The following is a 24,412-nucleotide window of genomic DNA, read 5'->3' on the forward strand; positions in this document are numbered from 1 at the left end:
GCAAGGCTCACCTTGCCTCAGGTGATGGAGCCCCCGGGCTGCTCGCGGGGGGCTGTTTGTGATAATGAGACGGCTTTCACCTGTAGGTGGCTGGCAGCATCCTTGCAAATAAATCCATTTTATTTATTTATACGTTTATTTATATGTATTTATATATTTATTTAAAGGGAGCATTTGCCTGTTTGAAGGCTGATGTCTTCAGTGAAAAGAAAGAGTGAGGAGGCTGAGGCTGGCCAAGGACCAAGCCTAGATTTTCAAGCTGGCTTTCACCTGCTGTATTGCAGTAATGCATGGTCCTTCCCCGATCCGTCATTGTGCAAGCTTTTCCCATCCCTTTGGATATGTAAAGAGCCATGCCTGAGAGAGTTCGTAATAAACTTGCGTATGGGATGTGATGAATAGACTAAAAGATTGGGATAGGTCTGCTATGGATGAAACACATAGCCCTCCCCAGGTACAGCTGTCTGAGCTTCTCCTTTCCAGTGAATTAAAATCCATGGGAAAGGCGCAGGTACGCTCCCAAGCCAGGGGGACTCGTGGGTGCTGACACCTCACGTTTGACCCATGGACTCCACATCCCTCACATGAAAGAAAGCTTTGACTCTTTGAAATCTCAGTTCTACCCTCACATCTGACCCCTGCTTCTGTACTGAGTGCAACCATACCCTCCTCAGTCCCAAATCCAAACCCCTGCAATGCCCTGGTGAGCTCATACCTAGCAGGCCCAGCTTTAGTGTATTAGCTCCTCTGCAAGAAAAAGAAAAGCTGGCAAAGGAGGGGAGAGTAGGTGACTTTCTGATTTGCAGATGCTTTTGTTGTAAAGCATGTCAAAAATGACAATTTACAAGGGTAGTTTCTGAGAAACAGAACAAGCCTTTCCCATGCACTGGAAACGTCCATGTTTCATTTTTTTACCATCTCTTCCCATTTTTCCTTTTTGACAAACATTGATATTTATATCCTGTAAGAATAAGCAGCAGGTTTTTCCTTACAAATACCAGAAGGGTTTGATCTCAGGCCGTTCCTTGAAAATGATTAGCTGCAGCACGCTGTGCCCCTGCTGAAAGGTATGAAATGTGGCTCCTCTCCTCGGCACCCCTGCGCAGAGCAGAGCCTAATGAAATGGGATCTTTGCTCTTGAACAACAAGCCATCTTAAATCCGGATCTTGGTCTCACTGTGAACACTGTCAGAGAAAGAAATGCCCTGGGAAATGCTGTAAAGCCTAGATGTGGGAACTGAATTTTGAAGTTATGCTGCAAAGCTGGCTTTGGCAAGAGTGGCCTTGGGTGGGCCAGAGCTGACGCCGAGGTCTGAGCAGCCACCCATCTTGGGACAGAGCAAATCCCAAACAGAATGAGGCTGCTTGTACAACAGCCTTCAAAGATGTGATGTTTGGAGAGCAGAAGAAAGAAAATGAAAAAACAAACCAGATAAAATCTATTTAAAATCTATTTTATCCTGGATTATCTTGGAGAGGTTGCAGAAGTCTCTGAAGGTTGGAAACCTGTCCCAGCAAACCTGCCCTTCAGAGACTGGCAGGGACCAGATGTCCCTATGAGACACAGCTGTCCTCCCACGAGAACCTGGTGCCTCCTTCCTTCTGTGCCTGCTGCCCCGGGAGTGCCAGGTAGGGAAAAAGCTGTCTCCCATCACTGGAGGCATAGGTACAGAGACTGCTGCCACCCAGCCAGGGCAGAAGCATGGCATGTGAGAGCCCAGTGCATGTTTGAGATGATGGGGCCTGGGCTTGCTCTGTGCTGGAGCTGGGACAGAGCCTGCCTGCTGAGCCAGCTGCTTGGAGCAGGAAAGGCCAGTATATGCTTACGCATGGTAGCATAACTGTCTGCAGGCTCAGCCTGCACAGAGCCGTACATGGGTCTTGAAAACTTGGGCTTATCAACATCGTCATTTTTGTCTACGCGGATTTCACTGTGCTAAAATAACCTGTAAGTGGTTTTCGGTATGCTATTAAGCGATACGGTGATAATTGTTGCACAGAGCCTTTTTCGTCCTCTTTTTGTGAGGAAAGGTATGTTGCAGCAGACACATTTGTAGAGGAATTGTATGTGCAAGTAGTTGTATATTTGCTAGAGATGGCACCCTCTTTGACCTTGCTGGGACCTTCAAACAGAAATGGTGAGGCTTGTGATGGCTGTCAGCTCCAGTGGGAGATATTTTCTTCATCTTCAGCCAGCACCAGAGAAAGTAATATCAGCTGCAAACTTGAGTTAGACTTGAAAGTAGCCTAAGAGTGTGAAACACATGTGCACACATGTATGTACATGTAACAATATCTCTGCAGCTGAAAAGGCTGCAGTGATGTGCTGAGCATCTCTGCAGACATGCAAGCATTCAAATGAAAGAGCACCACTTCCACTTGCAGTAGCTTAAGCAGTTTCTCTCATTTCTCAGTCCTTTTTCTGGCTGCTGTGCTCCCACAGTGACAGCGCTTCATTGCCAAGCTGTGCCTTCAGGTACTGGTGACAATTACAAGCAAAAACGAGGGGTCATTTTTTAAATAGTGAAATTTCTTACTTCGTAATTCCTATCCCCACTCCTATGTGAAAGTGGCGGAGGTCATTTTGTTCAGCACTTCCAAAGCATTCACACTTAGGGGGGAAAAAGTGTTTGTCCTAAAATATGAATATCTAAAGAATATGAATCTGACCTTCTATATCATTGTTACAAATGTAATCTATTATGCTTCTCTTTATACAGTGCATGTTATAAAAATGGCTTCGTAATGATGAAACAGCTTGCCTTTCAAGGAGAGACAAGAAGCTTGAGACTCCTCTGTTTGGGGAAGGGAAGGCTGGCTGAGAGGGAGCAGAGGCATCATGGAGGCGGTGGATAGGGTGGATAGAGAAGTGCCATGCACAAACCCCACTGTTCAGGGACGAGGGGGCACTTGGTGACATGTGTAGGAGGTTCTTCTACAACATATAAAAGATAAAGTGTTGTTGTGCAAATGGTCCTATCAAATGGTCTCCAGCAGCAGTCGCAAGAGGTGCTGGGAGAGCTCATAAACCTGGCCCCTTCTTGCAGTCCATGCCTCTGATATTCCCCTGGGATACTTGCCCCTCTTGTACGGGATGCAGTCTTGCTATTCCCTATAGTATCCGTTTATGGCAAGAGAGCCTATACATTTACATAATCACCTTCTTAACCTCTTAATAGGAACTGCTTCAACCACCTCCTGTGACTGCTGCTGGAGACCATTTGATAGGGAAAAATGAACCATTGGTTTCACTCAGTAAAGTGTAACTTTATATTCTTGCCAGCTGTGTCCTAACTGCTAAATTTTCTAGCAGTCCTTTGGGATGTTTTGTAATTGATGGCCCCTGGTGCCAGGTGTGTTCATGGAGAGGCTGTCAGCTCGGGCACGCACACTAGGGAATTTTGGAGGAAAATTCTGTCCTCAGGTTTGCACCCCTGAATCTCCTTTCATGCTGTGGGACCCAATCTGCAGATCAGGGAGCTCCGTGTGCCTGCTGCCTCAGGACTGGAAAGGGCCTGCAAGCACGGGGGTACCAAACATGGATGATGTGACAAACATGGATGATGTGAAGTCAGTTCCCTAAAGCAAATACCCTCAAATCCTCATCACCTTCAGCTGAAGCCAAGTGCTCCCAGCACCTCGCAGCATCAGTCTGCCTGGCCTGCTGCCAAGGAGGTTACATGTACCTGCGATGAGATCCCAACTGCCTTCAGCAAGGTGGTTCTTGCCAGTTTTTCTCTCGCCACCCTGACTTTGTCGTACTTCTTGTCCTTCATTAATTTTGGGTTGCGATACAGCACAGGTCAGCCTGGCTTTCTTATCCTCCCGCGCTGCCTTGGTGCTTAACCTCAACCGAGGAGAGAAACAATGAATTCTGATGCTGAGATCCTGACAAAATGAATGAGAAGGGCTGAGCCAGGAGGGGTAAGTATGCTGCACGCAGGCTGCTGACCTGCCCCACTGCTGGCAGAGGCTGGGGGCTGGAGCTGTGCGGGCGTTTCATCGACAAGTTTTGCCAGGCAGAGCTGTCACCGCTGGGGGTTTCTCATCCAAAATGGCAGATCTACATGATCGCAGTGCAAGAGGCTCCCACGCTGGATGACTTTTTAAGTCATAAGAGGTGCTCTGTTTCTGCAAAAGCTTCAAAAGAAGTCAGCGGCACGTTGGTGGAAGCTTAGCCATACCTGGATGGTTGCTTAAAGTGATCGCCACGGAAAGGGATGCTGCCAGGGTCAGGCTGTGTACCTTCTTAAATCAGAAATGGTGTCGTATTGATGGAGCTGTCTGTGTGTTGCCCCGTGGAACGCCCTGGTGTCTTCCAGATTGATGTAACCATTTGCTGGCCTGCTGCAGGTCAGCAGTTTTTATTGGTTGCAATTCCACCAGGGCTATCATTCCAGTAAATATCCTTGCCGTCCTTGAAGTCCCTCTTGCCCACCCCCCTAGGAGTAAAGATGTTCCAAGATAACGCTGATGGAAAAGGTACAAAACCGATAAAGCTTTATCACTGTGTTGATCTGCCTGGATCTTGCTCCTGGCGTTATTGGGATGCCTGATGTCCTCTGAACTCCAGCCGCTCCTCTGGCTTTTTTAGTCTCCAGTTGCCACCTAGAGATGGATCTTGATCTTGGCAGCTCACTGCAGGGGCATTGCTGAGCCTCGGCTTGACTGATCCATGGCTCCTATTTCTGGCCTCTCCTCAGCCTGGTGTTTCTCACGCTTAGTGCCAGGGCTGGAATGTTTTGGAAAGTTTTCCATTAATTATCTAGGCTATTTTGAGTGATAAAGCTTCAAAAATAAATACATTGCTGTGACTTTTAGAGAAGTTAAGCATTTTTCATTGCACTCGGCTCAAACCCAGTCTGCTGTGCAGGGTGCAATCCCCTTTTATGGGATGCGTGAGAAACTGGGTAGGATATTTTTCACAGGTTTTCCCAGATTGTCGTGTTTTCACATGGAATTCCTCTGTAGTAGTAGACAGGAGTTTCATCATTTTGCCAGATGAGCATTTCAAGCTGCTTCTGCTTTGCAGCCAAGAGGACTGTTATGAGCACTAACCTGGTAGCTACATTGAGCTGTAAAAGCTTTGAATTTCTATGAGGATTAAATTGCAGTTCAGGTCACAGTCGGTGCTGTGATGGGCTGCCAATAAAGGAGAGCAAATTTTCATCAGATCGTAATAAAAAGATTTTATTGTTAATTAATTCTAAGCACCAGGAAAAGTGCTACATGCTTTATCATAAAGGTGGGAAATAAATCCGTGTCCTAGAAAATATGCAGCAAGGAAGAGAAGCAAATGATTTGGGGTGAGAAAAGGCGGTAAGAAAAGTGGTAAGAGGGAGAGTGAAAACTTATATTAGGATTATAGAGTGAATCAGGTTGATTATAAGTGGATCTTCTAGTTAATAAGTTGTATTAATATGTAATTATTACTACTTAAATATTTGTTCTATTTCTATACTTTTGAAAGAATGTATGATGGGTGTATGAATTTACAGCATTATTTTGTTGCTGTTGATAGCTCCTGCCTGGTTCTGCCATAATTCCAGTCCCCACTAAGGCTGCATCTAGCCTTGTGGTGGCAGGCAGGTGGGTTATCTGGCTCAGAGAGGGTTAATGGCACCGTCTCCTGGGGGGAGAGGAGGTGTCCTGAATCCCTGCTAACCATCTCTGAAGATTTTCCTGGTTCCTCCACACTGTCAAAGGAGATTCAGCTTGCCACTGTTAGCCTTTCAGCAGATGGCTTTCTCTTTGAAGAGCACAAGTGCAGTGTGGAACTGTTAATTACAGCTTATTGGGAATTCTTCTCTATGCTCTCATTTTCATTAAGAAACATGCTCATGAAAATAATGGTAAGGTTACAGTGACCTTAAATAGCATTTAAGACTATGTTTGACTCTACAGTTTAAAGCAACTGAAATCCTGGTTCCCAGTTAACTATATGCTATTTGCCTTAACTTGGCCCTGAGTCACTCCCCTCCGCTACCTTACTGTTTGCACGCTGGCCAGAAACAATGACCCAGAAGGTATTTCTGTCCTGGTCAGCATGCATGCCATCCTAGGCAGTCTTTCTTCTGCTAAATGCAGGACTAATTGGCATCCACCCTCTGTACCTATTCCAATTGGGCATCAGGATATATTAAGGATGGAGCCACTCCTCAGGGGGTGATTTGTCTGTCTGGCCTTTTTACAGTGCCTGTGGCCATGGCGTTGCTGCCAAGGGGCTGGAGACTGCCCGAATGGTATCTGGCTCTAGGCAGGGCATGATCAAGGCAAGCTGTTGGACTTCTGGTGCACCTTGTAGTTTCCCAGTGGTGACTGAGGCCAAGGATGTGGTGGGTGATATATGACCTGCGGCACAGCAACATGGATTTTCAGAGACCCCCACCCTCTGACCAGCATGAGAAAGCTTCTTCAGACAAGGACAGTATTGCAGGCAGTTTAGGAATTTGGCCAGTGTAGATGAGTAATGCAGATAACACTTCTCTTTTCAACAGTCACATGGTGGAGGATGATGGCACACACTTTGCCATCTTGGTGTTATTGTATGGGTAAACATGTCTCAGACGTTTACAGGGGTACGATTTGGATCTGGATGACGAGCACAGTGAGGTGCTGTGGCCAGACCATTAGAGGGGTCTTTCATCCATTATGGATGAATCTCCTGCAGCTGGAGGGACCTAAGGCATGCGCATGTCCTTGTCCTTTTTGGCTTCAAAATATGTGATTTTCTGGATCTTGAGTCCATAGCACTTGCAGTGAGCAGGCAGGAGCCCAGCAGGGTGCATTGGCACTTTCATGCAAGGTGGAGCTCACCTCCCAGCTGGCTGCAGGCAAGCAGAGCTACATTGCCCTGAGCAAGTCCTCTCATCCCAGCAGGATAACATGGTACTGTCGTTTCTCTCTGGAGCATAACCTGCTCCAGTCCCTGAACCCTAATGCTAATTTTCCTTAACTGTTTTTAGCTAAACTCTGGATGACTTCATTCAAACTGTTTCTAGAGTCTAGACAGACCTTATGTTCGTGTTTCAGATGGCACTTCCGTGCCTGAAGGCCGCAAATATAGGGGACCTGATTTCTCAGATCAGAGTAGTGCTAAGAAAACCCTTTCAGCATTCTCCAGATGTTTCATAGTTGAAATCTCAGCTACATTTTATGTCAGACAACTGCAAAAACATGCACTATGTCTCACCATAAGTATAAAGCAGCCACCCTTCATCTTTTCTAAGACAAATCTGGATGATGCTTGTCTTTTCCTCTGCAACAAAAATCTTCTCAGTTTTATCTGGGCAATTTGGGGCCCCAGACCTGTTCTAGATGTTGTTACCAAGGCTGTCAGCCAAAGCTACAAAAATGGCTTCTCCAGAGCACTTTTTAATATTCATGGTCCTAAGAGATCTCTTTCCATTGAAGGTAATGCTGAATAGGGCCTTACAGATTATAAATAAAAGGAAGTTCTCGGACCCTACATACATGTCCTCTGTGTAGCTGGCCATATTCCTCCCTCCCCATCCTATATCCTAGATTACTCGCCAAATACTTTGTCTATGCTCATGCTAAAGAATCAGCCACCTGGATCGTCAAAGGGGTCCCTTATATTATTCCTCTGTACAAAGTTTGTCACAAAATAAGAAAAGACTTACCATGTTTAACATGGAACAGCTGTAGAGGAAACTGAAAAAGAACAAGTGGTAGTAAGGCCCCAGAATTCTGTTGTGAGGTTTGCATAATTTTCATTTGTTTAGTTTATTATGTTTCTCAGGTCACTTCTCTTACAGCATTCGTTGAATTAGCTGATGCTTTTGCAGAGATCAGCGCTGAAGTATTACCACCGTTAATATTCCTCATATGTCTACGTTGCAGGTTGTGTCAAGTAGAAAACTCCATGCCAGACTGCTTCTGGTACTCTTGTTATCTCTGATGGGGCTGGCTCTAATATCTGCATGCAACATTGCAGATTACGGTATAGCTATACTTGAACAACTTTTATTGTCAGAGATCGCTGTAGAAACATCAGGTTAGAAGTGTATCTTTTTTGAAAGGGAGATGAGGTTCTAGAGCAAAGCTCTGCGGTCAGAGGTGAAATCATTGCAAATTCTGGCTGCAGAACATGGGACCTTGGGTACCAATAGCTTGGACCTGGCAGCCAGTCATCCTGCAGTGAGGTATTTGGGCCCTGAAGATGAAACATCACTGTGGAGACACTTTCAAAGCATGTGGAAGCCTGGTGCTGCAGAAGTACATGGCTTTTCTGCTGGAGCTGTGCTGAAGGTCCAGTGTCCTTCAGGTCAGCTGTCTCTAGTGCAACTTGTGTAAGTGGTCAGCAGGCCATGTTACGCAGGTGGTACAAGTAAAATCAGAGTTTCTGGGGTTTCTGTGCTGTTTTCTGAACTGCTGGCAACGCTCTGGGAATAACAGGATGCGATGGGGCCAGAATAGCAAAGAGGGCTTGGCAGCATGTTTTGCAGGCATGAGAAAGTACTGCTGCGAGCTCGGGAGCCTCCTCTCCAGGAGCACGAGCTTGTTAATGGTAAAGAGCACCCACTGGCACGTGGTCGGCTTTCAAGGCTTGTGCTTGGAAGCTTCCAGTGATGAGATGCAGGCGGCTGCCTGCTGACCTCTGTGGCAGGCAGCGCTGCCCTGCCCAGAACAGCCTCTTGCACGTGTGCACAGAGGTGAAGTGCCAACACAGCCCGAGCTCTCCACCGCCACATTCCCCTGGGCAGCGACTGCCACTTTGAAACAGTGGGACCAGATGATTGTGCTCCCTTGCTCATCTGGCAGTGCTTTGCACCCGCTTAGCATAGGGTTTGATGGCTGCTCCAGGCAGGTGGAGGCTTGGGGCCAGCCCTGAGCGTGTGAGCCGGTACTGTGGTATGGACAAGGTGCTGGGACTTACTAGCAGATGGCAAATGTTAGACTTGCAAAAGTGGTAATGCCGTGAGAATATAGGGCTCCTCTGGCCCTTGTCCTGCATAGGGAATAAAGTGCAAGGTGTCTTTGCCCAGAAAGTGGTATCTGCTCTAGAAAGGAAAGAGTGCTCAAAACGGTATCTCTGGAGGTTCTGAATCTGAAGATGGGTTTCTTCTGAGCAGAAAAGAGGAGATGCTGGGCTGACCTTGCAGGGGACTCCTAGACTGTTAGAAGCTTGGCTGAGGCTGAGATGCTTATGGGGTGGGAATCATCATCAGGATGATTGGAAGTGGTGAAATGTGGTGTGGGGAGGCAATGGTGACAGTGTGGCAGCTTACAGGGTGTTCTAGCAGGGTGGGCAACCGAAGAAGAAAATGAATGGCTGCAGGGGAAAGGGGAAGCTTGGAAAGGCAGGAGAAGGCGGTCTATTTAGTTCAAGTGTTGGGGCAGAGGGTTTCCTCCTGTTTCACACGCATTTCTCCATCACTGTTTGAGTGATTTGTTGTTCTATAGTGAGTCTCACAGGATGGTGAGAAGACTGACTGAGGGAACTGGAGCTGTTTAGTCCAGAGAAAAGGAGTCTCAGGGGAGACATCATTGCTCTCTACAACTACCTGAAAGGAGGCTGTAGTGAGGTGGGGGTCAGTCTCTTCTCCCAGATAACAAGGGACAGGACAAGAGGAAATGGCCTCAGGTTGCACCAGAGGGGCATTTAGATTGGATATTAGGAAAAATTTCTTTACCAAAAAGTTTGTCAAGCGTTGGAACAGGCTGCCCAGGGAAGTGGTTGAGTCACCATTCCTGGAGGCATTTAAAAGGCCTGTAGATGCAATGCTTAGGGACATGGTTTACTGGTGGACTTGGCAGCGTTAGGTTACTAATGGCTGGACTTGATCTCAAAGGTCTTTTCCAACCTGAACAAGCCTATGACTAAGAAGGAATCGAGCAAAGTCTGGTATGATCTGCAGAGTGGTGAAAGAGGAGACAGAGTATGAGACCGGCTCTGCTGTCACAGGGACATGAACACAGCTTTCTCCTGCGCCTTTCCCTTTTCTGAATCGTGGATACAGCTCCGCTGCCTCTCTTCATGTCCCTCTGGAACCCAGGCAGTTGCTGGATCCAAACCCACATAGGAGAGCAGCTGCCCTTTTCCTGTAGGACTGTGAAAGAGACTGAGAGCAGGGAGAGCCCAGCTTGCACAGGTTACTTGTACCACCAGGACAGGTGTGGGCTGGGCAGCTTGGACTGATCATGTTTTTGTTGATCCCTTGGGGGACTTTGGTTTTGCTTTGAATGTCTCAAACTTCGCCTCGCCACAGGCTATGATCAGCTGGCCTGGGAAGCTGCATGTGGTTGATGGGTTATTGGGAAAGGTACCTGGGAGGATGCAAGATGCTTTGTAACACCATTCTGCATCAGGAGTGCTGTGTGCTTTGCAGGGAGTTTGGTGTGAAGCCATGCTGCAGCCCCGGGAGGTGGTGGTCCTAGCAATAGCTTTCTACCCCCAGTGCTAGCGCAGTACAGGTCTGGCAGATGAATTTTGCACTGTGCTGTGCTTGAAACAAGTGATGTGCAGGGAAACCTGAAAGGGCCGTTTAGCAGGGCAGGTTGTAATTACATTTAGAGGGATTTGGCTAGGAGGAAGGTGGGCAAAAAGTAATTTAGAAGCCCTGTTGCCATTTTCTGTACTGTAATTCAAATCCTCTAATCCCTTCATCAGGTGCCTTGGAGGCACCCGCCTGCTCTAAGCATGCATCTTCACCGGTAGAGTTTTCTCAGTAGCTCCTCTGCTCTCCCAAACCCTTAAGCCCTCGCTGCACAGCAGCTGCACTGTGCCTAGCTGCAGCTTGCTTGGTTTTACGAGCTGGCTGGTCTGTTGCCTAAGCTGCCCGCAGGGCTGGATTCCGTGAACTTTTTACCACTACAGCTTTGGCAATGCCCTGTAATGTGGGATTGTCATGGTTGCCCCTCCACTGCCAAGCGTCCCCTCCCGCTGGGTCCGAAAGACCTGGTGGCTGCACCGGTGCCCGCATATGCCCGCTGGGATGGGAGCGGGCCCTTGGGCAGCTCCGCTGCCAGCCCCAGAGCCTTGCGCCGGCGGGACGGGCTTCAGTGCGAGATGCTCCCGGCTCCAAGGAGCGGGTGCCTGGATCCCGTGTGTCAGGGGGTGCCAGGGGGCACTCGCCGGCCACCTGCCCTATGACAAAGGGCACCGTGCGGTGCTGGGGCCACCGAGGGCAGGGACGTGGGCTGGCAGCGCAGGAGGGCAGGCTGCTGTCACCCGCGCCCCAGCAGCTGCCCCGCGGGGCTGGGCCCGTGTCACCCGCTCTCCGCCGCGGGGCCCTGCCGCCACACCGGAGCGCCCGTATCTCGGGGCTGCCACCCCCCCTCTTCAGCCGGAGCGCCCAGCGCATCCTCGGCGGCGCCCACGCAGGCACCGGCCAGCGCCCAGCCCCGGCCGGCCGCTCCCCGGGCCGGGGGGAGGGGGAGGTGGCGCGGAGCCCTCCGCCCCCTGCGGCGGGGCGGGGGGCCGAGGCGTTAGGACCCGGCGGCGGCTGGGCGGTGCGGGGCCGGAGCGGAGCGGGGGGAGCCGCCGCCTCTCCCCTCCTTCCTCCCGCGGCCGCCCCAGCGCGCCAGGCAGCGCTCCCAGGCTCCCCCGGGGCGCTCGGCATGAGGAGGATCAGGGCCAATGCCATCGCCATCCTGACGGTCGCCTGGATCCTGGGCACTTTCTACTACTTATGGCAGGACAGCAAGCCCCGCTCGGCGGCCGCCGGCAGGTCGGGCGGCAGCGGCGGCGGTAGCGGCGGCGGGCGGAGGGCGGCCGGCAGGCTGGAGCCGCGCCGGGAGCAGCGCACCGTGCCCCGCAGCGTGAGTGAGCCGCGCCGCCCCGCAGCGCCCTGCGGCCGGGGGTCTCGGGGAGCCGGGGGTGCTCAGCGGGCCCGGGGGCTGAGCGGGCCGGGGGGGCTCGGGGAGCCGTGAGCTGAGCGGGCCGGGGGGGCTCGGGGGGCCGGGGGGGCGCGGAGGGCTCCGCGTTGCCTCCGGGTTGCTTTGTGTTTATTTTAGCGTGCGTGCTTGTCGCCATGGCAGCCGGTACGGCCGGGGCGCGGGGTGGGCAGACCCCGGGGACGGGGTAACGCCGTGGGTAAAGTACTTGCGAGCTGCCCCCGCCGGCTCGCCCGGCTGCGCGCCTCCGGCTGCGAGCGGCTGCCCTCGGCCCGGGAAAAGGCGGGGGGGAACAGCTGGAGGGGGCTTGGCTCACCTTCAAGAGGCGCGTAGATAGACGTAACTGTACACACACACGTATGTACGATCACAGTTTTTCCCTTATCAGGACGAGATAAGAGCCGTGAGCCCTCACAAGCCCTTCCTCCGCCGGCTGGGCTCTGGGCATCGCGCTGGGGAGGGCTGGGCGGCTGGTACCAGATGGGGGACCTGGGCACAGCTCCTGAGTGTTGCCTGTTTTAAGCCAGAGACGGCAGTCTGCGAGGCAGGCTCCGGCTGGGGTTTGGGCAGGTGGGAGAGGGGGGAGTCCTGGGCTCTCCTTCCTGACCTGAGGGATGGTAGCAGTGCCCTGATGCGCTACTTCAAATCTGCTCTGAAAGCCCCGCACACTGCCCTCCCTGAGTATTTGCGGGCTCAGCAGGGTGATAAAATCGAGCTCCTGGCTTAAGAATGATGAATACTTTTCTGCCCTGCCCATGAAGGAGGTTTGTCCTTCTTCAGCCTGTATAATAGCATCAGTAAAGCTCTCCCAAAGTCTAGGCAGTAGCTTCATAAAAAATAAACCAGCCCCTGGAGCAAAAGTGGCCCAGCAATACCGTTCTCAGGAGTGATCCAGCTGAAGCAGTTCGGGAACTGCACTGCGTGTCACTCTTTGGCTGCAAATCCATATACCAGCCAGTTACGCGCACATGGAAGCTAACAAAAGCAGCTGCCTGATCGGAGTCGGAGCAGGGGCTGGGTGCTGGGGCTCTCCGCTTCCTTCCTTGACTGGCACTGGGATTTTTGGCCTGTCTCTCTTTTCCCCATCTGTAAATTTGGGATAGCGAGTGTGGATGTGGGTGTTTGGGAAGCCTCGTGAATGTTTGGAAAATGCTGTTAGAGCAGCCCCAGCCTTTGGGAAGCAGGGTGGAAACCCTTCAGCTGAGACCCTCAGCCATTGCTTGCAGCTGCTGAAACTCAAAAGTGAAAACTGAGGCTCCTGGGCAGAGCAAGGATGTTATTTGCTGCTCATTAGGGCCAGTCATCAGGTTGCTCTGCTGTGAGACCCTCTACGGAGCAGGACTGTGGAAATTAATACGGTGCTTCCTGGGGCAAGGAGTTCTGTGCGAGTGCTGTTCTTGCTGTAGCCCTTCATGCGTGCTGGGAAATGCTCTCAGGCTGGCCAGGGCCGAGTTGAACAAACAGAGGATTTAGAGCGCTGCTGCCTGTCAGATTCCACTGTAGTGGTGGGGGAAGCTGCCTCTGAGCCCCTGATTTCTTGCATGTTGTGGGAACATGCCGCTCTGGCAGTTTTCTTTCTCCATTCACCGGTTTATCCCTCCCATTTTTTTATTGCATTTACTTTACTCCCTCTCAGAGGGCTTGTGAGGTTACATGAATCCATATCGTCTGCCAAGCACCTTAAAATCCTCGGGAGAAGGATGCTGTGGCAGTGCCGCACATTGTTATATTGCTGCTGTTTGGAGGGAGGCGGTACGTGCTCGTGGCTAACCACAAAGCTGCTCGTTACAAGCTATAGCGCCGTGCAACAGCAGCTCCAAATCTGGTCCTGCTCACAGAACGACATAAAGCATCCCAGCTCTGCTCCATGCCTGAAATCCCTTAGCAGGGAAAAATGATTACCCTTTGCCTCTCCCGTCCCTCAGCGCCCCTGCCCCTGGGTAAATCCCTGCCCCCCTGGCAGGCAGCAGCTGGGACAAAGGAGAACCCTCTCCAGATGCATCTGACAGTGGGGCACGGTGGAAATATCACATCCTGACCTACCCAAATCGGCTTGCATAGAGAAGGGAAACAGGAGTTAGTGGTGTTTGGGCTTCCCCCTGTGCATGCGGAGCACTTTCCCAAGGGTTTGGTGGGTTGCTGAGGGGCAAGCTGGTAAAACATGATACCTGTGTTGCTGTAACTATGCAGTGGCATGGCTGTTGGAGAGCCTAACGGGCTTCCCTGCAATGGAAGGTGAATAATGAGCTGTCCCAGCCATGGTCTCTGCCTGTGCTGCTGGGGCAGAAGCAGGGAAGCGACTGCAGGTGTGCATGGGGCGGGAAGGTTGGCGAGGGCCTGGGGACAACACCCCTGTGCAGTGGGTGGCATCTAGCTGGGGTCCGAGCAGTTGGTCTCGTGGGCTGAGCCGACCATGTGAGCCCGCGGGGCCGGTTACAGAGGCGCTGTGGCTGAGCAAGCGGTCCTGAGCATGCATCCTTCTCCAGCTCCTGGGTGCACAGTGTGTGGGCTGCAGCACTGCCCACCGCCTTCCCCCAGCCAGCACAGAAAATGTGCCATTTCAGCCACCCCGCTGGAGAAATGATGAATCTAGAGAATCGGCTGTCCTTCTGCAGTGCAGAGCCCTCAACCTCATGAAAATGAGCTCAGGTTCATTTTCCCGGGAAGTCAGATTTCTTGACTTACTATATAGTGGCAGTCTTGCGTAAGAGGGGGCATGCTGGTGCCCCGCCTGCTCCTCGTCCCTTAGCCTTCTGCGGAGCCACTGAAACAAGCTGCCCGTCTTGATCCAGCTGTTGGTTTCCTCTGCTCTGCATGAGTGATGGTGTTGGAGTTCAAGCTGGGGCTCATCCACAAATAAGTGTGACTCATGTGACTTACGGGTCTCTGGAAAACATTTTTTTTTTTTTTCAGTTTTCTAAAACTGGCTGTTTTTCTGTCTGGGAAAAAGAAAAAAATTTTGGTTTTTGGGTGAGCGAGTCCAAGAGTTCTGCTTTTGCGCCTGTGCTGTGGCATTTCAAATCCTCATCAAATGGAGGTGCATTGCATGGGTCTTAAAAATTGAAGTGCTTTCTGGGCTTATGGTTTTCTTCTTTATTCTCTCCCAATGTGAAGAATAAAAATCACCTCAGGTGAAAACTGTGGTCGATTGCAAGTTTCAGCTTGAAACTGGTTTGTTATTTGTTGACTTCATGTTTATTAACAGAACTTTAAACTTCAAACTCCTGGAGTCAGAAAGGGAAATCTTTGAACATTAAAGTTGGGGGGGGCTGTCAGAGATCAGTGTCCCAGAAATAGCTTGTACATTAATAGCGATCCTCCAGATCCCTGCTTTACATCCAGAAATCTTGGTGTGGGGGCTCTCTGTAATAACCTCTCCCCAAACAGATCCTACAAATGCTTGAAATAAAAATGCAGAAATTGGTAAAGGGCGGGGCTGACTTGGTGGCATGATGAGCCCCTCTGTGTTTCCCCTTCCACCCACCATGGAGGGTGGAAACACAAGTGAGTGCCACAGTCCTAGGAATGTGTTTTTTCTCTGGAGCACAGCATAATTTTGTATCTGTTAGGAGGAGCCCTGGGACCTCTGGCAGCTGGTTTGTGTGTTGGGTGTTTCTGGAGGATGGACATCTTCCCTGGGCTCTTTTCTGTTGTCTCCTGCTCCTTGGAAATTTCCTGGAGGCAGCAGCTGTGCAATGTGCCTTTTGAAAGGGCTTTGGCATCTTTGGAATTATTTCCACACTACATAGGGGCAGTTAATCATTCACCGCATGCTGCTTGTCTGCTTTAGCACAGCGCTGGTGGGCAGAGCCCAGGACTGTTCTCCCACCTCTAAAGACTGCAGCCTGGGAAGCTTGCCCAGCATACCTGTGTCCCACTGAAGGGAGCAAGGCCATTGCTGTCATGTGGGCAAAGCTTGTTAGTCAGAGGGGTGGCGGGTAGGTAGGTTTGAAACAGTTTTGCTGTTGGCTGACTGAGCTGAGGATGCTGCCGTTTCACAGTCAAAACCTGGATGTGAGGCTGCTTGTAGACTTCTCCAGCTTGCTGACTTCTCTGGGGTGGCAGGGAAGCAGCAATGTGCCTGAAAGATGGAGACAGAAGAGTATCATTAGTTAAATGCTCTGAATCATGTTAGGCTGGTGCCCATTTGCTCTCTGGAGCAAGTTTTTTATCTCTAATCTTTGTCCTGCCAACCTGTGACCTGTGTAGCTCCTCTGTGACCCCGCTAGACCCTGTTTGGCAGCTGAGAAAACCCTACATTGTAATAACTGGCTCTGTTGCCTGGCTCAGCTCTCCTGGCTGCCACCTGCCTCTGTGCTCATCCATGTAAAATAACCACCAAGGAGATGAGATCAAGGCATCCTTTTCCCATGTAGCAAAGGGTTTCCAAATGCTTTGCAAATGTTGGTGAACTGATGTCACCTTCCTGTGGTGAGACAGTGAGCAGGAGACTCCTCTGGGATGCACTGCTGAGAATGGGAGGTGTCTGTAGGTGTTGAGCAAGTTGGTGAGGAAAGATGGCAATTGTTTGATTTCCCTGTCTTGTTTAGCCAGCAGATAGGCAGTGGATGGTGTTTACCTACTTCCCTGAGTAGCCAACTGGCAAGTTTAGCCACGCTTGTATTTGCCACTGTGTAAGACCACCTTGATGGATGCTCTTCAGACCCAGGTAGACTTAACTAACTTGGCCAAACAGTGCACTCTGCTGCATTTGTTTTCTGTTGCCTTTGGCTGTGGGTATCTGGATCCTGTGAAGCAGGTGCTGGCTGATGTTCACTGTTCGTGAATGTTTTTATTCCCATCCCTTCATCACATTCCTTCTGTGTGCATCATTTAGGGGATACTTTCCCTCGTAAGTGGGATAAGCTGCAGCTTTCACAGAATCATAGACTCATTTAGCTTGGAAAAGAACTTTCAGATCATCAAGTCCAACTGTTAACCCAGGACTGCCAAGTCCACCACTAAACCTTGTCCCTAAGCACTGCATCTTGGCACTTTTTAAACACCTCCAGGAATGGTGATTCCACCACCTCCCTGGGCAGCCTGTTCCAATGCTTGACCACCCTTTCAGTGAAGAAATTTTTCCTAATATCCAATGTAAACCTCCCCTGGCACAACTTGAGATGGTTTCTTCTTGTCCTGTTGCTAGTTACCTGGGAGAAGAGTAATGGATCAATAAGTAATACCATTTTTCAGGGACTTGTATACTCTGGGGCTCTGCTCTTCCGAGGTTATTTTGGTGGTGGGGACATGGTGCTTAACACTTGTGGTTTTGTGGCAGCCATTCCTGCTGTGACCAGACCCCTGCAACACTAATTTTTTTTTAATCTGTGGGATCTCTCTTATGGCATATGAGAGGCCTGTGCCAGCTCCCTGGGAAAAGATGACTTGGTAACTCTTTCTTGGGGGGTATTACTGCAAGAGGAAGATTCAATGACAGTTTGACAGCTTCATATTTTTTATTTACTGTGTTTATTTTTTAAGAATGTGGGAATGAATGCTGTTTGCCTAAATGGTAGAAAATTTTTTTATATTTAATTTTTCCCAGTGGCCCATGTGATACATTTAAAAAATAAAACAAAAAGAAGAGAAATGAGTCACAATAATAATATTCATAAAATCCAGTTGGCAGCACGGGCCTTAATTGTTAATGAAGGTGATGAGGTAGCTGCAGTGAAGTAGCTGGGGCTCAGGGAATGTTGGTGGTGGTCTGGGCAGCCTGGGACAGTGTATAGGGGGGGGGTTGTGTGTGTGAAAGTGTAATGGACCTGAAGATGATATTTTTTTACCAGAGCCTTTCCATTAAATTAGTGGGTAAGGCAGCTGCAAGTTGTAGCGAGTGGAAGCGTTCCTTCAGTGTGCAGCTGATTCCCCGGTTAGATTTGTCTTTGCATGTACAAAACTGCCCTAATATTTAAAAGCTAAAAATTTAGCGGTGTTTCTTGGAAAGAGGAGCCTTGGAGAGGCGTCTCAGGTCACTGCCGTGGTGAAACTTGGCCCAGGTGCTTCATCCCGAGGTGGGCAAGTTGGGAGTCCCTTGAAAGGCAAGGGGAGAAGATGTGGTTTTGTTTCAGTGGCACTACCCATGCTGGAGTGCTAAAAATCGACTTAATTTTTCCTGTTAGGAAAACATGCAGCGTAGCACAAAGTCAATGAAATAAGCAGAGGCGAAGGTGCTGGGAATGAAGCCTGTGGGTCAGCAGGGGACTCGGGCTTGCCTGTGTGTCATCTCCCTTCTGCAGGGAAAGCCCCAGGGCAGAGCATGGTGGGGCTCTTGCTCCTCCTCGGCTCTCCCCAGGATGCCTGCTGGTTGTTTCTGTCCCATGGCATTTCAGTGACAGTCCCAGGACCTGGTTCTCTCCTGTTCTGGTGGTGTACTCTGTTCCCTTGTGTTCCTCCAGCTCCTGTAGTAGGGCTGTAGGCTCTTTGGGGTCAGTTGTCAGTTGTCGCTGCTGTTCTGTCTGCGCAGTGCCTAGCACAGAGGCAGTGACCCACAGCATATCCTGTACTATCACATTAAGGTAAAGACATAACTGAAGTGAGACCCGTGGGCTGGGAGTCAAGCTGGCATACTGACTGAGCTGCAAACTCATCCTCTTCAGATTGCTCTGCCTCACAGGCCTTTTGGGAGGCTTAGCTTGCAAGTTGGGTAAAGGGCTGGAGCTAGGTAACAGTAGCAAAACATCTGAGTTGAGTTCACCCTTCGCATACCTTTGAACCAAGAACGCAGATCAGGGATCATCAGCTGCAGGAGGAAGACGTTAAAGGCGCAGCACGAGCTGGCTCTGTGCACTGAGCAACGGGATCTATGAGGAAAGGCTGCTCCTACCTGCTGCTGGCCTTCACTGGATTTTGGTAAGCATGTATTTTTGCAACAAATAAAAGTGATAAAGGACAGGAGGTGGGCTGTCCTCATCAAATTTCCAGGTCCCAGTTGTGCTTGTGGAGACAGTGAGATACATAGGACTACATTAACAAAAAAAAGGTGTGTGTGTGTGTGGTTAAAAAAGAAAAGTGGCCTCTGGGGCCCCATCTTTGTAGAGAAATTACCTGTGTGGTGATGTGCTTTGAGCATGTGGGTAGTTCCTCGGTGTCGGTAGAGCCTGTGTTTTTGACAGGCAGCTGCGTGCTCCCTTTGGAGCTGCCTTCTTTTGGCTACTTCAGGGCCATGGTCTCTGCAGAGACCTGGCTGAGCTCCTCCTGCAGTGGCAATGCGGGTCCTGCAGCACTGCTGGTTTCCAAGCCCTGGGCAGGGGAGCTGTTTTGGCTGGTCAGATGGTGCTTGGATGCTAGTCCTGCCATGATGGAGCTGTAGGGTTGAATTTGCAGTTCAAGCTTCAAGGCTCCACGGTCAGGCTGGGGTAGTGCTCTAACTTCTGACTCTGTTACAGCCTGGGCATGGATGACATTCAGCTAAAGCTGCAGAAAAAGCAGAAAACTTTAACCTCTTGTTTTCATTCTCCCACTTTCCAAATTTTTTGTCTTGTAAGCTGGAACGTGGTCCTTGTGAGGAGGCTTTGTTTCAAAGTAGCAGGGAGAGAGAGAGCAACTGCATTGAAACCTGCATCAGCTATTTTGTGGGGCTGAGAGGGAAAAAAAAAAAGAGTATTTTTCTTGCCTTTTTATTTTGAATAGGCTGAATCCTGAAACAGCCAGGGCTCAGCTGGAAAAGTGCTCCTACCCAATGAATTTGTCTTCAGAGGTTCTCTGAAAAAGTCTTCCTGCAGGACAAAATGGAAAACACAGATGCTTTCCATCTGCTCACATGCTGAGAGCCCTGGTATTTGGTGCCAGAGAGCGTCATGTTCAGTAATGCCATGCTGTACCTTTGTGCCTTTTGGTATCAAGTATGCAGTAAAAAGCCTAATAAATAAGGAAGAGCATGTAATTGCTGCAAAAAGCAGTGCAGCTCCTTGTGTTTCAGGTGAGTTAGTCTCCAAGTGTGGGAATGGGGATGCAGTGGCAGTGCAAATGGCAGCCATCACATCCACACAATGAAGTGTGCTCTTGATGTAGTTTCCCAAAGTAATTTTAAATTGTAAATGTTAACAGTAACATCAGAGTAACTAATCAGAGTTAGTAAATGTGCATGTTGCAAGCGCACACTGCAGACTCCTTGTGCTCAGTGATGTGGTCATGCTGTATTCCCAAGTGCTATAGCATGCATGTGATATTTTATTATTTGTTTTTTCCTTTATACCTTTCTGGGAGATTTTCCAGATTGAGTTGTGTGGTAGGAATTACCAGCTATACCAGGCTGCTGATGGAGTAGGCTGTATGTGTTTCCTAACCTTCTGAGATGTTGCAGTTTGGCTGAAGTACCTGTTTTGTGCCTAAAGGTAGGGCACAGCCTCTCAAAGTGATCTCTGGGGAGGGTTGATAGGGACGGTGGCAAACAGGTTGGGTATAACCCTATCCCCAGCATAGGGACACTGAAGCTGCCACATCCACACTGGTGCTACACCTACTTTTGTAACGCTAAGGTTCTTGGTTTTGTGTTTGGGAACAGCAGAGCTGGCTGCCCGGCAGTGCAAGGTGTAGGCTGGTGTGAGCACAGTCAATGTTTCTCCCATTGCTCGGAGTGCAATGTGATGTTTGTACTGGACTTGGGTTGGCAGCAGAAGGATGTATGCTCTGCAATGAGGTAACCCTTTCAAAAAAATCTGTTGGAGCAAATCTGAGCGAACTTGGCAGCTGTTTGCATCCTGTCTGCGTTTGGGTGGTCTAAGTCTGGTTGTGCCATGCCCTGGAATGCTGGATTGCAGTGCTGTGCCCGCTAGCTGTGTGGCCCTGTGGGGCATTGCCAATCTGTGCTGAGAAAACTGGACCACACTGGCTGGGCACTCCCAAAGAAATTTAGGAAGGGCTGGGAAATCAGTGTTCCTTCAGGAGCAGCTGTGGATCCATTGGGTCAGGTGATGAAGAGATGCAGTCAAGTGAGATGTAGCCTTGGAGAGGCTGCCCAAGCACCTATCAAAAGCTCCCTTTGGCTGAGTGTGAAGGGGTGTTAAGGCAGCAGGTGGGCAGCTGGCTCAGGTCAGGTTCTTGAACAGAAACTGCTCTCATGCTACACATTAGGTGAGCCATGAGGAGATGGTTTACAGTGAAAGTAAGCGCTGTCCTTATGGTGCAGGTTACAGATTGAGTCACATTGGTTAGCAGGAAGAATCTGCTTATCTGCTTGCATAACTTAGCTTACACTGTTATTAAAAATAATTATTAATTGTAAATTATTTACTCATTAATTTTTTGGGGCCCACAGCCTCACCTCCAGGAAAAATGTGCTGGAGTTGAAGGGAAACATGATGGAATGATACAAAGGACCTTGTGTGGTTGGTACCACTCTGACCTTCGCTGCTCCTTGTACTTGTGAATCAAGGGGGCTGTCCGAGTGCTTCTGCCACTCCCATGGTTTTGGATGCATTGGTCTTGGCATGGCAATGCCAATGGCAGTGGAGTCCTCTTGCCCACTGCTGGCATCCTGGGGGCAGTGGGTGTCACCAGCTCTTGCCTGCACTGAGGAAATGGCAGGGACAGTGTACTGTGGGAACCTTGTTACAGGCATGTGATGTGTGCAAAGCTGAGCCCTTTAAATCTTGGTGCCCTAGTTAACAGGCATTTAGTCTTCCCAACCTGTCACAGCCCATCTTGTTTTTCCTCCTTTTTCATTTTAGTTAGAGGATTATAATTGTCCCTTTGAGCTTAAAGGGGATTGGAATGCTCTGTATCTTTCTTCTGCTTTTCCCCGATAACTCCTAAGAGATGACATAAAGAAGGGCCAGGAATGGATAAATGGGTGTTAGCATCACTACAAGCGCTGAACGAAGGGTGAGAAGACTCCCCCTAACCTGTTGTGCCTGTGTTCTTGCAGGGTCTGCACAAGATACTCTGTGACCTCTGGAGTTACAGCAGCCCCCACACACACTGGCATCAGTCCATGTCCCCCAGTTGCCTGGTATGCAGGGGCAGGGACTTCTGGCAGTCAGTTGGGCAGGACCAGCAGCTACAGGAGGGGAGAATGCTGATGGGAACTGAGTGCATGAAGGAATCCCCTTCTTATTCTTCTGCACCTCCTGTACCTTAGGAGCGTTGTAAGGGGTTACTCTAGTTCACCAGCTCATGAGTGCACAGAAGGAACTTGCTGCTGCCAGTGGGTTGTACGATCAGGAAACCCAGTATGCAGTTCCTTCAGCTGGGCTTCAGCAGAATCCAGAATGGTAACGTCTAAACTTTAAATGAAATATCTTGAGTTTTTTTGGAGGGGGGCAATGTGGTGCTATTAACCATGCAAGAATCCTTAGAAGTTAGAAAGCAGAAACGCAGGGTAACTGAACTCCCTCATTTATGTAGCAGTGAATCTGAGAAATTAGGAAATAATGCCTTGCATGGCATTTATTAAATGTCCAGGAATTTGCTAAACTGAGTCTTGTGACAGATAGATGAAGACTAAGGAAATTTTCAGGGCTACATGACATCATCAATTTTCTTGTCTAGCTATCTGTTAATGCTTTTATAATTCCACTAGAAATACATTTCCCACTACTATATTTAACTTGCTGTCCCTGTGTGAAGCTTTAATTGTGGTCCTTACCATTCTTTGTGGCAAGGACAGCCATGAAGCCTGTTGCCAGAATGTTATTTTGAATCATTATAGGCAATTCATATCTTTCCAGTCTTAGGTGGGTGAGTTGAATTTGAATAGGAAGATATTTATATTGAGATCAGCATTTGCTCTGAGTTATTGGTTCAATAATTTTCTTCCCAAGGTAAATTCCCATTTCATTGCCCCATATCTGATAGGGGTAAATTTAGACATATTTTGGTCACTGCCTGCCAGTTGGGGACACTTTTGAGAGTCAGATGCTGCTTAGCCTGGAGTAGGCTCAGCACCCCTGCAGCGCAGGGCTCAGGTCTGCACCGGGTTGCAGTCAGGGTGACTCCAGCCATTAGCTGGGTCTGCTTGGCAAGAGCTGGGTGAGTCTTGGCAGTGTGCTGAGGGTTCAGATGCAAAAGGAATGATGTGGAGAGAAGCTGTTCTGTATGAAAACTCAGCTGGCTCCAGCAGCTGCCAGCCTTTCCCCTGCTCTGGCTGTAACTCTGTATGGCAGGGAACTGCGTAGCCCGGCTCGCAGCCAGATGTGTATCTCCATAGCAGAGTCTGTATGTGAGGGACTTGTTTTGGGGCTCCTCTGGGATGAGAGAGTGAGGCAGGGAGACTTGTTGAGTAATAAATTGTTAGGGACTGCCAGGAGCCTGCCTGGAGTTACCAGTTGCCTTGCCATCCTTTCCTGAGGAATTTGCACATCAAAGTTACGAAGCCTGAGATCTCCCTAACATCTTGCTCCTCCCTCAGACCTCGCATACAGCCTGTGCTGCTGGGTCCATCCTGGTTGTCTGCAGATCCCTCTTTGTAGGGTGTTTGGGTATCCAGACAGGTATCCTGCTCTTCTGTGCAAGGTGAAATGTGAACAGAAAAGATAGCCTCTGTCCTGGGGAGTTTATAACTGCTGTAGATAAGTAAGATAAAGGGTTGGTAATAGGAAGCATTGTTCCCCCCATTTCCTTCATGTAGAGCTGAGAGTAAGCCTCAGTCTCTGCTGAAAGGAAGAAAAGAAGGCGGGGGGGGGGGGGTGGGGTGGGGTGGGGAATGAAACTGTGTTTGTTATTCAGATCTGCTAACCTCTGGTTATTAACTCTGATTAAAATGCCAGTGAAGCCAAGACAGCTTGGGTATTAACTGTGACCAACATGAACTTAAAGAACTTGGTACTGGATTCCAGCTACTGCCCAGAGATGATTAAAACTCACTTTGTCCCGTGATAGCTGCTGTTGTAACTGGCTGTACCTCATTCTTGTTAGGGTTTTACTCTTCACCTTGGTCATTTATTTGGACCACCTCCCCTCTCCTTGTAATTCCTGTGGTCAGTGATGGGTTGGCCACCTAAAACCACTTTGGCACTTAGTGTAACCTGAGGGGGCTGGGACAGCTTGGGGGGAATAAATTTGTCTTGTGGTTGAGGGGATGTGTTGAGAAATTCTGGCCCACCTTGGTTACCCCAGTTGCCAACTCAGGTTTTGGTGTGCGTTTCTTTCTTCTGTGTGTTCATTTGGGGCATAAGCAGCATTCAAAAATAAGCTGCTGGGAGCAGGAGTGGAGAGACCGGTCAGAAAAAGCTTCTAAATGATTCCTGTGTGTGCAAATGTTAATCATTAAACCTGTTACCGCTTAACAGCATGACTTCGTCATGATAAGCTGCCCCTCCAGGCTGGACAGGAATAAGTCTCAGGGTGTTTGCTGAGCTCTGAGAGCTGGACTTCAGCCTCTCCCACCTCAGCCCTAATACGGAATGGTGTTTAAACACTCCGTAGCAGGCTGTGGTGATGGCTTGCAGGGCAGTGGGGCTCCTTGGGGCTGCTGCTGCTTCTTCAGTCTTAATTCTGCCTTCAGAGAGTTAAATTCTCAACTTAATCAGGGTAAAGTGAGGTTCCCCGTGTTATGTTGTTCTCGATGCTGAGTGACATCCGTAACCAGTGTCTGGATGCTAGTTCTGTG

The 24,412-nt window shown here is 49.6% G+C and overlaps 1 protein-coding gene across 1 annotated transcript in view; it reads left to right on the plus strand.

Moving 5' to 3' along the window:
- Positions 1–11,152: 11,152 nt before the first annotated feature.
- Positions 11,153–24,412, plus strand: part of GALNT16 (polypeptide N-acetylgalactosaminyltransferase 16) — a 77,166-nt gene continuing 63,906 nt past the window's right edge. Inside the window, exon 1 of the mRNA XM_055820087.1 lies at positions 11,153–11,784. Within this exon, the coding sequence (XP_055676062.1) occupies positions 11,584–11,784 (201 nt within the window). The 5' untranslated portion in view covers positions 11,153–11,583. The remainder of the gene's footprint in view (positions 11,785–24,412) is intronic.

The sequence above is a fragment of the Falco peregrinus genome, chromosome 1 (genome assembly GCF_023634155.1).
Source record: "Falco peregrinus isolate bFalPer1 chromosome 1, bFalPer1.pri, whole genome shotgun sequence".
Taxonomy (NCBI): domain Eukaryota; kingdom Metazoa; phylum Chordata; class Aves; order Falconiformes; family Falconidae; genus Falco; species Falco peregrinus.